At 35.7% G+C, this 12771-nt stretch overlaps 1 protein-coding gene across 5 annotated transcripts in view; it reads right to left on the minus strand.

Moving 5' to 3' along the window:
* LOC136035490 (beta-1,3-galactosyltransferase 1-like) overlaps positions 1–9595 on the minus strand; it is a 41388-nt gene extending 31793 nt beyond the window's left edge. The window contains exon 1 of one of the 5 annotated variants that reach the window (XM_065717316.1): positions 9498–9595. Coding sequence is in view for 1 of the 5 variants with exons in the window: in XM_065717315.1 (XP_065573387.1) it covers positions 1998–2054 (57 nt within the window). In the remaining 4 variants the exon portion in view is untranslated. Of the gene's footprint in view, positions 1–1997; positions 2294–9488 lie in introns of those variants that run through there. The other 4 variants (XM_065717320.1, XM_065717321.1, XM_065717319.1 and 1 more) reach the window with 4 other exon arrangements.
* Positions 9596–12771: the final 3176 nt, after the last annotated feature.

The following is a 12771-nucleotide window of genomic DNA, read 5'->3' on the forward strand; positions in this document are numbered from 1 at the left end:
ATTTCATTAAGATCCGACCACTCCTTTGTAAGTTAAAAATACCTCATTTTTTCTAATTTTTCAGAATTAGCCCTCCCCCCAACTCCCCCAAAGAGGGGGATCCGTTCCGGCTATGTCAATCACGTATCTAAGACTTGTGCTTAGTTTTTCCACCAAGTTTCATCCCGATTCCTCCACTCTAAGTATTTTCCAAGATTTTAGGTTTCCCCCTCCAACTCCTCCCAGTGTCACCAGATCCGGTTGGGATTTAAAATAAGAGCTCTGAGACACGATATCCTTCTAAATATTAAATTTCATTAAGATCCGATCACCCATTCGTAAGTTGAAAATACCTCATTTTTCTAATTTTTCCAAATTAACTGTCCCCCACTCCCTCACCCCAGATGGTCAAATCGGGGAAACGACTATTTCTAATTAATCTGTTCTGGTACCTGATATACCTGCCAAACTTCATCGACCTAGCTTATCTAAAAGTGCTAAACTAGCAGAACTGGGACAGACAGACAGACCAACCAACAGAATTTGCAATCACTATATGTCACTTCGTTAAAACCAAGTGCCATAAAAACCACAAAGCTCCTGGCATCTGTGGAATCTCCACAGAGCTGCTTAAAAACAGCGGTGACACTATCCAGTTATGGCTCCAGATGCTATTCAGTGCTATATGGGGCTCAAAGATCATCCCAAAAAACTAGTATACAGGAGAGATCCTAGCATTGTGGAAGAAAAAAGGTTCCAGGAGGGAATACAAGAACTACAGAGGGATATGCTTCTCTTGATACCACGCAAGCTCTTTTCTATGGTTTTGTTGCAGCAATGTTTTGCAAACCTCCAACAAAAGTGCAGAGTAGAGCAGGCTGGTTTTATTACTGGTTGATCAACGACAGAGCAGGTATTCTCCATAAGACAAATTATCGAGAAGGCAAACGAGTTCCACATTAGCTGGAAGAAGACAAAATTCATGGTAGTGCAGCCAAATTCAGACGCCAACAATTCTAGTTAAATGGTCGCCGGGAACCAAACCGAGGTGGTTGACCACTTTAATTATCTTAGTTCTATTATATCATTGGATGACTGCATTGACCACTAAGTTACTGCCTTGGCGGCCAAGGCCTCTTGGTAGACTGAGCCATGTTTGGAAGAAGCTAATGGTCAAACGAACCACCAAAATGAAGATCCTTGGAAAGGGTCAGTCTATTCAATCTTGCTATATGGAGCTGAAACTTGGCCTACAACTGCAGCTGTCCGGCCCTGTCTCAACATTCTTTAATCTAAGTGTCTTCAATCAATCGATGGAATCCGATGGACTGACTTTGTAAGCAACGAGTGCCTATGCAGTATGACTTCCCAGTCATCTTTGTCCCAACTGGTTGCTGAGCAGACACTTCGTTGGTTTGGGCATCTTTTTCGATTGCCTACCAAAACTCTGGCTCAGATTCTCTATGACTTTGAACCAACTAGTAGTGGCTGGAAGCATCCAAGAGGAAGAACCAAGTTACAGTGGAGTAATAGTCTTGGAAATATTCTGGGCCAAGCTGGAATTTTGCTGTCTGATGCAGAGGCCCTTGCTGCAGACAGCCCCAAGTGGAGAAGTCTGACAACACTTTCAATGCCACCTCACCATAGGGATTGAGCAAGTAAGTAAGTAAGTAAACTGTAAAGCTTGAATGCAGATTTCATACATTTTCTGTGTTTTCATACATATATCATATAAATACATCACTATATATTATAGTAGACAATTTGTAATAATATAGTAGAAAGTTTTTAGGGATGACATCCTTTTCCTTACATTGGGTAATTTCTCTGTGTTTTAATTTTGAATTTCAGCATCTGCTTCATTAAAAAAAAAGTTTTTTTGTTATTAACTCTTTAACTTTTATAATGTCTAATTATAAAGCGTGTGAGCTAGCTTTTGTTGTTGAAAGAAATGTAAATTGTACATGTCTTGGGCAATTTTCGGATAGCTCTGAAATCAAGATATTGGTAATTCTTACTTCTTTTAATTGGAGCTCTGAAATACAAACAGGTGGTTTATTACAACTTTGAGCCATCCTAGCAGAGTGGTAAGCACGTTAGGCATGAAATCCTTTGTCTGTAAGGACTGGAGATTGAATCCTGGTGTTGCTGCTTATTTGGTTTGAAACAGGGATCAGTGGCATAATTCTGTATGTTTAGCCAGAGTCAACCCAGCTCTAAATGAGTTCCTTGAGAAATCTGGGGAAGATAAACAGGAAAGGTGTGCGAAAACAAGTGCAAGTGAATTTATTTAAATATATGAAGGGGATTGCCTCCTCCTCAACACCTCACCCTTTATGCTAAAGTCTTTAAGACTTTAAAAAAACTTTGTATTGTTCCAATTAAACAATCTTTGTGTTTCAGGAGTCATTCTTGTAGAATTGGGCCACAATTTAAACTTTAGTCGTAAAGAGCAGTGTTGAGGAGGGGGCAATTCCAAAGATATACGTAAATATTTCTGTTCGTTTTAAATTTTAATGTTGCCCCTTACATTCAGTTGAAAAAACTTGTTTTTTATTTAGTTCCTGATCGTTTTTTTGAATAATGACAAGAAATCTGGTCCCACCTCCATGGAGAAATCCCCCTCCCCACAAAAAATATCCTTTAGACATTTCAATCCTGGTGAAAATTTACCCAGACAATTACCATTAACAACTCCACATGTAAAATTGAGACGGAAAAGAGAAAGCAACAATTATAAAAGAATTTTGTATAGGAATTCTGGAAAATTCCCCCAGTGTATAATTTGCCCTGACAAGTTCACCCCCACAAACTTCCTTCCTCATAAAAAATTCCCCCATGGAAAACCCTCAGCAGAAAATTCACTCCCCCCCCCTGAATATGTATACATACTTCCCAATAACAAATATTATGTGTAAATAATGAGCAAATTTTATAACTTGGACCTTTTCCCTGGGGCAGTGGCAGGTCAAATTATATCCAAAGGCATAGTTATTGGGCCATTCAACTATGATGAAAAAATGACTCTCAGAATTTTGATTGGATGATTTTTAGAAAAAGGGGTGGGGAAGGGGGTCTAGTTGCCCTCCAATCTTTCTGACCACCTAAAAAGAGTACTAGAACTTTTCATTTCTGCTCGAATGAGCCCTCTCACGATATTCTAGGACCACTGGGGCAATACAATCACTCTAGGGAGAAAAAAATAGAAATAAACGCGCATGTGATCTTTCTTTTGGCAAAAATATAAAACTCCACATTTTTACAGATAGAAGTTTGAAACCTCTTCAGTAGGGTTTTCTGAAACAATGAATCCGATGATGTTAATTTCATTAAGATTCTATGACTTTTAGGGGGTTTTTCCCCATTTTTTTTGAAAATCAGGCAAATTTTGTCAGGCTCATAGCCTTTAATGCATAAGATTAAACTAAATAAAACTTATATATTTGAAATCAGTATAATAAGCTGATTCTTTTTCTATATCTATTGGTATCAAAATTCTGTCTTTAGAGTTTCAGTTACTATTGAGCCAGGTTGCTCCTTACTTAGAGTTTGTTGCCACAAACTGTTTAATTTTTGTGACGTGGCTATCGACTGCTGCTGTGTTTTATTTTGGCACAGCTTTGGGGACTACTTGGAAGTGACCTGAACAAGGAAACGATTTCCAGAAATACATTCATGAAAATAAAAGAGGACGCCCACTTTGTGAATAAAAAGACAGTTCAAAAACTTTGGAGATCATCAGCATTTTAAGATTAATTCCCTGTTTGACATAATCAATGCAAACTTTAAGCAGTTTAGAATTTTCTCTATAATCCCATTGACTCATCTATGCTGATACACAGCATGCACAGCTGTATCCAGAAATTGACATAGCCTGTTCACAAACTATGTTTAGTGATGACTCACAAATGCTGCTGAGAACCCTCAAAAGCCTTGGCTAGATAAAATGTCTTCCAGGCTTATAGGACTTTTCCAGATCACATTCGTTGTAATTGAAACATGCTTCAATTCACGTTTCAAGAAATTATATATATACCCTGACAATCTTCTCAAGTTGAGAGTGAAATAGCAAGAGACATAGATTTGGCCTTTCTGGAATCTGGATCAACAGATGCAAGTGCCACAACAGACCCTGCAATTCAGCCACTACAGAATCAAGCCAGTTTGTGGGCATTACATGATGGAGTTTCAGTAGTCAATGCAAGGCAAGCTTCATCAGCAGTTGCATCTGTCATGGTTTTCCAGATTTCCAGTAGGGGTTCTTTAGCTCCAAGAAAATGATCCATTGAAGTCATAGAAGTCTTGTAATATGGGTCTCAGAGATACCCATATGAATTTGCAATATAATTAAAGTCCATGTCCACCATCAATGCCCTTTCTAAGAGTGGATTCCAAGTCTGATCAATTAATCATATAGTTCATGGCAGCAAACTGTAAGTAAGGAGCCGCTCGGCGAAATAACAACCAAAACTCGAAAGCACGGAATCTTGCTAACAATAGTCTACATCAAGTAAATTCACTTTTACACCAACTCCAGATATATAATATTCATCAATTCTCATGTGCCCATCACAAGCCATTGAAGTCTGATAAAATTTGTATAACTTATGAGAAAGGGCAATAATGCCCCTAGAAAGTCCAGGAATCTTGATAGAGATTGCATCATCAGGTTTGGCCTATCATAGAGAATTTTATGTAAGGGTTTCTAGCTTCCATCTGAAAAAATGCGAAATTTTGTAATTTTTGTCAGAAGAAAGATCACATATGCATGTTTTTTTTTTGTCAGGGTGATATTTTCAAACAAATGGTCATACAAGATCGAGAGAGGGTTTGCTCAAACGGAAATTGTAGTTCTAGTTCCCCAATTTGTGATCAAAACGATTGGGAGGGGGGCAGCTAGATCCCCCTCCTATGCCCCCTTTTCCCAAAGTCATCCAATCAAAATTTTGAGACAGCCATATTGATCAGCATAGTTGAAAAGTCAAGTAATCATTCCTTTGGGGATGACAAAGCCCTGAAAATCCTGGGGGGGAAAGGTTGTAAGTTATGAAATATGTATAGTTTCTACATTTAGCAATTTTTTTGGGAAGTAAACTGACATTTTTGGGAGGGTGAATTTTCTATGGAAGGAATTTTCTGCTGTAGGGATTTTTCAACAGGAGATTTATCCATGAGGAGGGAAGTTTACAGGATGAACTTTCAAACGGAAATCATACATGGGAGAATTTACTAAACTCTTTTTATTTGAATTGTCTGGGGAATTTTTGTGTGTATCTGTGTGTGGGGGGTATTTTTATGGCAGAGATTTTCTATGGGGGATTTTGACACAGGAGAAACTTTCCATTGAGATATTGAGAAGGGAGAATTTCCAGGAAACATTTGTCATGGAGGGAGGATTTCTGGCATGGTTTGAAAAACAAATTGTCTTGTTTATGAGGAGTGGGGTTCCTCAATACCTCCTTTTTTAAGCTAATTTTCCCCCAATTATTTAAGAACAACTCCTGAAAGAAGAGCAATTTAATTAGAGTAAAGAGATTAAAATACAAAAAGAAATTTTGGTTAAAAGAGTGAGGTATTGATGAGAGGTTATCCCCCTCATGCATGACACAATTTTGTTCTTTTGCATTTTAATGTTGCTGCATACTTTCTAAGGAAAGAAAAAAAAATTCATCTAATTGCTGAAAGGCAGAAACTAACTCTCAGGAGAAACTAATTTTGAACAGCCAAAATAACCAGTATCTTTTTTTTCTTTATCCTGAGTCTGAACAATTGTGAATCAGGGTTTTGAAATATTCATTCTTATAATGGAAGTTTTTTTGGATTTTATTCAAAATTTGAAAAACATTGCACAAAATACTCTTTAATTACAGTTTTTGCTACTGAATTTCAGCAAACATAAAGTTAATCTGAGCATCAGAAATATCAAAAGTAATATATTAGTTATCAAATATTCTGTATTACACATTCCGTATAATCAAGGGCATTGATAATATAAGTACATCACAGTTCTTCACATTTAATGACACAAACAGAACCCATTATCACCCAAATAAATTGTATCCCTCACTTTCAAAAAGGAAAATAGGCCAACATTCATTTTACAGCAGGGTGTGGAAGCCATGGAATGACCTTCCACCTAAAACATTTCTAACAGATAACATAAACAGATTCAAAACAAAACTAGCAGAAACAAATTTTCAAAGTAAATCATTTTTAAATAATTTACAGTATTATTTGTCAGTGTTTGTTGTAGTTGTTATTTTCATTGATTTGTATGTGTGTATTATGTTGTCAGTATTGTCATAATTTCTATTTATTATGTTTATTGTGACAAGCTTGAAAGCTTACCATATTTGGTATTAATAAATTGATGGAAAATCCTTCAATTGCTCCAAGTTGCAATTTAAGGTAAGGTAATTTAAGGTAATAAATAAATAAATAAATAAAGCACATAAAAAAGGCATTAAGTGGTATGTTAACTTTATTGGTAAGTCAATCATATGAATTACAAAATTTCTACCCAAAGTTTAGCCTAAGTGATGGTTACACATTAGCCTTCAAATTAATAATGGTAAAATTCTAGTTGATTGACTTCTTGCTATCTCGAAAAGGGGTTAGTTTAGGAAAATTAAGCTTTCAGATATGGGTCTACAGGCTCTTCTCCCACTAGAGGGCCCTGACCTTTGATGACCTTCAAAATATGTGTCATAAAAGTGAAATCTTGCAAAATAGATTTTCTGCTTGAATGTATTTCAATGTATTAATACCATGGGAAGGTATTTTGAAGTAACCACCTCCACTCCTTCTCCCTCTAGAGGGCCCTGACCTTAGATGACCTTCAAAAATATGTGTGCTATAAAAGTGAAACCTTGCAAAATAGATCTTCTGCTTAATTGAAGTTCAACAAAATTGTTTCAGCTTCACAACTTTGCTCAATCCCAATTTATAAGATTTTACAGATATGCAAATACATTTCCTAAATTTTGAAAAAAAAAACAACAATGATATGGCTCAGAATTCTACTCAAATAACAGGAATTGTATTTTCAGAACTAAAGGCAGAGAAAAAGCAACTGGTAACTGAAAATTAAGGTAAAATGTTGTTTTGTTAAAATTTCAATAGGTATAGACCTGTCATGTAAGCAAATTTCAGGGTTCTCTAGAGGGAGAAGGAGTGGAGATGGGTACTTTAAAATACCTTCGTGGGATATACTTTAACCTGTAGACCCATCCTCAAGAGTTTCAATTTCCTAACCTAACCCCTTTCTGAGATAGCAAGAAGTCATTCAATTAGAATTTTACTGAAGTCTTTAATGAAATTAGATTGGACCAACTAAATATCAAGTTTTATAGGGTCTGGCTAAATAAGTTGTTTTCTAGGGGGTCAATTGGTTTTTGCTGACTTTGCACAGATGGAGCAGTAAATTTTGTGTTGCTCTTTGCCCAACAAATGTCTTTTATGACATTACATTGAACTGATAAAATACCAAGTTTTGTAGAACTCTGCTTGACTAATCATTTTTTAAAGGCTAATGGGTAGGCTATCTGTCAACTTCCTAACCTGAAGTAGAAAGTGTTGTTGGGCTTCACCCAACAAAATCCCTTCCAGAAGCTTCACTTTGCACTGAAAGATAGAAACTTTGGTAAAATTCTAGTTAATTGACTTCTTGCTATCTTGGAAAGGGTTTAGGTTAGGAAAATGCAACTTTCAGGGATGGGTCTACAGGCTAAAGTATGTCCCAGGAAGGTATTTTAAAATACCCACCTCCACCCCTTCTCCCTCTAGAGGGCCCAGAAATTTGCCTACATGACAGGTCTATGCCTATTGAAATTTTAACAAAATAACATTTTACCTTAATTTTCAGATACTAGTTGCTTTTTCCCTGCCTTTAGTTCTGAAAATGCAATTCCTGTTATTTGAGTAGAATTTTGAGCCATATCAATGTTTTTTTTTTTAATTTAGGGAATGTATTTGCATATCTTTAAAACCTTATAAAATGGAATTGAGCAAAGTTATGAAGCTGAAAACAATTTTGTAGTACCTCATTCAAGCAAAAGATCTATTTTGCAAGGTTTCACTTTTTAGCACACATATTTTTAAAGGTCATCAAAGGTCAGGGCCCTGTAGAGGGAGAAGGAGTGGAGGTAGTTACTTCAAAATACCTTCCTGGGACATACTTTAGCCTGTAAACCCATCCCTGAAAGTTTCATTTTCCTAACCTAAGCCCCTTCCAAGATAGCAAGAAGTCAGGATCAAAATTCTACTCAAATAACAGGAATTGCAATTTTAGAACTAAAGGCAGAGAAAATGCAACTAGTAACTGAAGATTAAGGTAAAATGTTGTTTTGTCAAAATTTCAATAGGTATAGCCTTGACCTGTCATGTAGGCAAATTTCAGGGCCCTCTAGAGGGAGAAGAAGTGGATGTGGGTAGTTTAAAATAGCTTCCTGGGACATACTTTAGTCTGCAGATTCATCCCTGAAAGTTTCATTTTCCTAACCTAAACCCTTTCCGAGATAGCAAGAAGTCAATTAACTAGAATTTTACCAAAACTTTTGTCAGGCTTCATCTAACAAGTCCTTTCTGAGGACCTTTAGGGGGAAAATACCCCTATATCCCCTCCTTAGTGGCTCCCTTGACTGCTTTCTTTCATCAAACTTTTTAATTGGCAAATATGCATCTTAAATTGGGAATATGGTAAATGTTTAGCTTTGTTCCAAGTCCTCTAAACTAGAAACTATGCAGAAAAGCAGCATAATTTCCAGTTTAGAGCTAATTCTAGAAATTCTAGAAGTGCATCCATTTCTGGTTGAACCTCCTTCTCTATGGGACAAACTAAAAATGCGTAAAGTGGGCTTATTTACAGGTAACATTACCTATAGAGCAAAGCATATTAGTCCATGAGCCCTGCAGGCAGCAGGGCAAGGTATGTAGACTATTCCATATTTACTTAATAACCTATAGACCTACCTTGTTTGAGGTTTTCTTTTTTTATCACTCTTTGTTGAATAGATATAGAATACAGACCTTGTCTTGCTGCCTGCAGGGTTCATGGACTAATATGCTTTGCTCTATAGGTAATGTTACCTGTAAGGAAGCCCACTTTATGCATTTTTAGTCTTGTTGGAGGGGTATTTTGGAAAACTAAAAAATGGATGCGCTTCTCTAACAATGACAAAGAAACAATATGCAATTATCAGAATCTTGCTATATGGAAAAATACGCACTTTAGAGCACTTGGAACAAAACTAAACATTCACCAGGAATACTCATGAGCATAAAAGTAATTTGTTAGCTTTAAAGCATTTCCATCTGAAGATTGGAAATACTAAATTACTACCATACTTATTATATGTGTTAATATGTTTCTTTCAGGAACCTACTTACCATTCAAGCTATTTTAGTCAGTTACTTAGGCTATTTCAAAACTCAGATGGATCTAACAGGTCAGCCTAGGCATAACTCAACAACTTTAAACGCAGCAAATTTCCTATCATCTAGAATTTTACCTGAATTACCTAGAATTTTCCTTGTCTTTTCTATAGACTAAATGATTTCAAATGCTTATCCATTTTAAAAAAATAAGCGTTGACGTCACTTATGCTCAATCTTTACTTATCGTCAATCCTACTTATCCTCGGCACTTATCCTCAATCCTAATCTTTTTGATCGGGGGTAAGCAAACATCCAAATCAAACATTTAAAGAAGAAATAAATTATAAAAATAAATTGAATATGGCGGACAATTCAGGAAAGGAAACAGATAATAAATCCAAGATATCTACTGGTTTTTACTCTATTTACAATATTATTTTTTACATTTAATTTGAGGTCTGTTTGGAATGATCCAATTCTAGAAAATAAAATATAATTTGTTTTACCATAATTTAGCGTTAAATACTGTGAATCAGCCCACGATACAAATTCAGTCAGAGCAATTTACATTTTTTTTAAATAAAGAAGGTAGATTTTCACATGCAACAAAAAGAAGTGTATCATCTGCAAATATTATGATATTAGCTTTAGATAAATAATACTATACATGCTCAATATAAATGAGAAAAAAGAGTGATCCCATTATTGAACCTTGTGGCACTCCGCACGGTAAAAGATGGCACTCTGATGTTGCATTTGCATTTTGTACAACTTGAACTCTATTAATAAAATACGAACGAGACCCCACGAATGAGAAACCCCTGACTTTCAAAGAATATAGAAATCGGCAGAATAAAATTAAACGGTACGCTGAAAGAGCTTTTTACGAAAAAGAGTCTTTTTATTACGAAAAAGAGTTCCTTAAATATGATGACTCTGAGGTTAGGAATAAGCTGCTGAAGATTATGAAAATGATTTTTGAAAAAGGGGAAATACTCAATGATTTTAGGAAAACCTTAATTAAACCATTGTATAAGAAAGGTGACAAGAGTGAGTGTTGTAATTATCGAGCCATTAGTCTGGTCTCTGTATGTAGCAAGTTACTGAGCAATATGATACTTTTTAGACTGAGAGATGCTGCAGACAAAGTTTTTAAAGCAAGAACAATGTTGTTTTAGAAAAGGTAGGGGATGTGTCGACCAAGTTTTCACTCTTAGGTTAATAATTGAGAAGTCCCTTCGTTCTCAAGCACCTTTGGTCCTCAGTTTTATCGATTACGAGCAAGCTTTCGATTCTGTTGATAGAAGAGCGTTAGCAAAGGTCGTATCCTTATATGGTATACCAGAAAAATACATTAAAGTGATTTGTGCTACGTACGAGAATAATACTGCTGCGGTTAAGGTAGAAAATGAGGTTAGCAACTGGTTTTGTATTAAATCAGGAGTTAAGCAGGGTTGTGTTCTATCCCCCTTTATATATGGATCATTTTGATGGACTTCGTCTTAAGGAGCACATGAAAGGCAATTGGAAACCACGAAATCAAATGGGGAGAAAAAACGCTCCTGGACTTAGATTATGCTGATGATTTAAGCATATTAGATGAAAGTGTGAGCAAAATGAATGAATTTTTAGAAAATTAATGTTAACAAGACTAATTCACTAAGGCTGGAAATAAGTGAAGATGAAAAGGTGACATTGGGTAACGAAAAGATTGATCAGGTTGGGAGCTTCGCTTACCTTACTTTACTTACTGGAAATATTCAAGAGTAAAGCTTAAGTTCCTTTGGAATTACAGTCTTGGAACATTTCTGAGTCAGGCCGGAATTTCGCTGTCTAATGCAGACCCTTGCCCCCCCTCCTTTGTGGAGGAGACTGACAATGCTCTCAATGCCAACCCAGCATGAAGATTAAATAGTTAAGTAATTAAAAAAAAGTGCTCAAACACCTGTGAAATTTGTCAGAGCTTATGAACTCAACTAGACCATTTTATGACTTTTTGCTGATGTTTAATTTTATTCCTGTCTACGCTGACACACTCTGGAATCTGGTGAAATGAAGACCAGTCATTTTCTGACAGGTCCATCAACATACTACTGGTCTTCATTACTGCAGGATTGGGTGCCAGAATCTGTTAGTGAAGACTGAACTTTTGTTGCTTAAGTAGTAGTAGTAAAACGTCATTGGATACCCAAATATGTACGACAAGGTAATAATGGCTGTAGTACTGAAATAACCATTTTGCTTGATAGTATGAAAGAAGTAATGTAAGTGAAACAGAAGTGGCAACCCTTTCAGGTCATCTACCGTAACAAGAAAAAAGTTACTTAAAGTACGTTCTATCATCGTTCGAACTTTGTTTCTCACAATTCATCTGTAAAAAACACAAAAAAAGTGTGAACAGTCATTAGTTAATATTTGGTACTATCAGTTTTTAAAGTAATTAAATAAAAAGACCAATTTTGTTATCTGAAAGTAAGGAGCGACATTAAAATTTATATCGAACAGAAATTACTCAATATATGAAAGGGGCTTTTCCTCTTCAACGCCCCACTCTTTACGCTAAAGTTCGATTCTTTCGCTTGATTCTACTTTTTAAAACAGTAAAAGACTTTAGCTTAAAGAGGGGGGCGTTGAGGAGGAAAAGCCTCTTTCATATACGGAGTAATTTCTGTTCGATTTAAGTTTTAATGTCACTACTTACTTTCAGTTAAAACAAACTTTGCTTTTTTATTTAATTTCTGAACGTTTTTGAATTAATGCATGTTTTGATTTTGGCTGTCCGCACATAAATAATCAAACAAAATTTGCCTATTAATTCTTTTGGCTTAATGGCTTTCTCATAGTTTTAATCGGAAGATTTTGAGAAAAAAAGAGTGGGAGAGGAGGCCTAGTTGCCCCCAATTTTTGATTACTTAAAAAGGCAACTAGAACTTTTACTTTTTTACGAACGTTTTCATTAGTAAAAAATATGCGTAAGTTACAAATTAACTTGTGTAACGAACTTTTATATTCGTATGTTTTCATAATGTATATGAGGGTTTCACCCCCTCGTCAATACCTCGCTCTTTAAACTAAAGCTTAAATTTTGTCCCAATTCCCTAAGAATGACCCCTGAATCATAAATGTCATAGAATAAATAGTTGAAATTACTAAAAATACTTTAGCGTAAAGAGCGAGGTAGTACGAAGAGGTGAACCCCTCATATGTGTATTAATTTCTGTTCGTTTTAAGTTTTAATGCTGCTCCTTACTTTCAGTTGAAAAAACATTTCATATTTGCTTTTTCACTATTTGTTTTAATAATGGAAGAAAATCCTGCGCCCTCTCCATGGATATTCTCCATGGAAATATCATCCCATGTACCAACCCTCAACTTCCCCCCCCCCCCAAATAAAAAAAAAACGAAAACATCTGTACT

This window comes from Artemia franciscana, chromosome 14, assembly GCF_032884065.1.
Source record: "Artemia franciscana chromosome 14, ASM3288406v1, whole genome shotgun sequence".
In the NCBI taxonomy this organism is placed as follows: Eukaryota; Metazoa; Arthropoda; class Branchiopoda; order Anostraca; family Artemiidae; genus Artemia; species Artemia franciscana.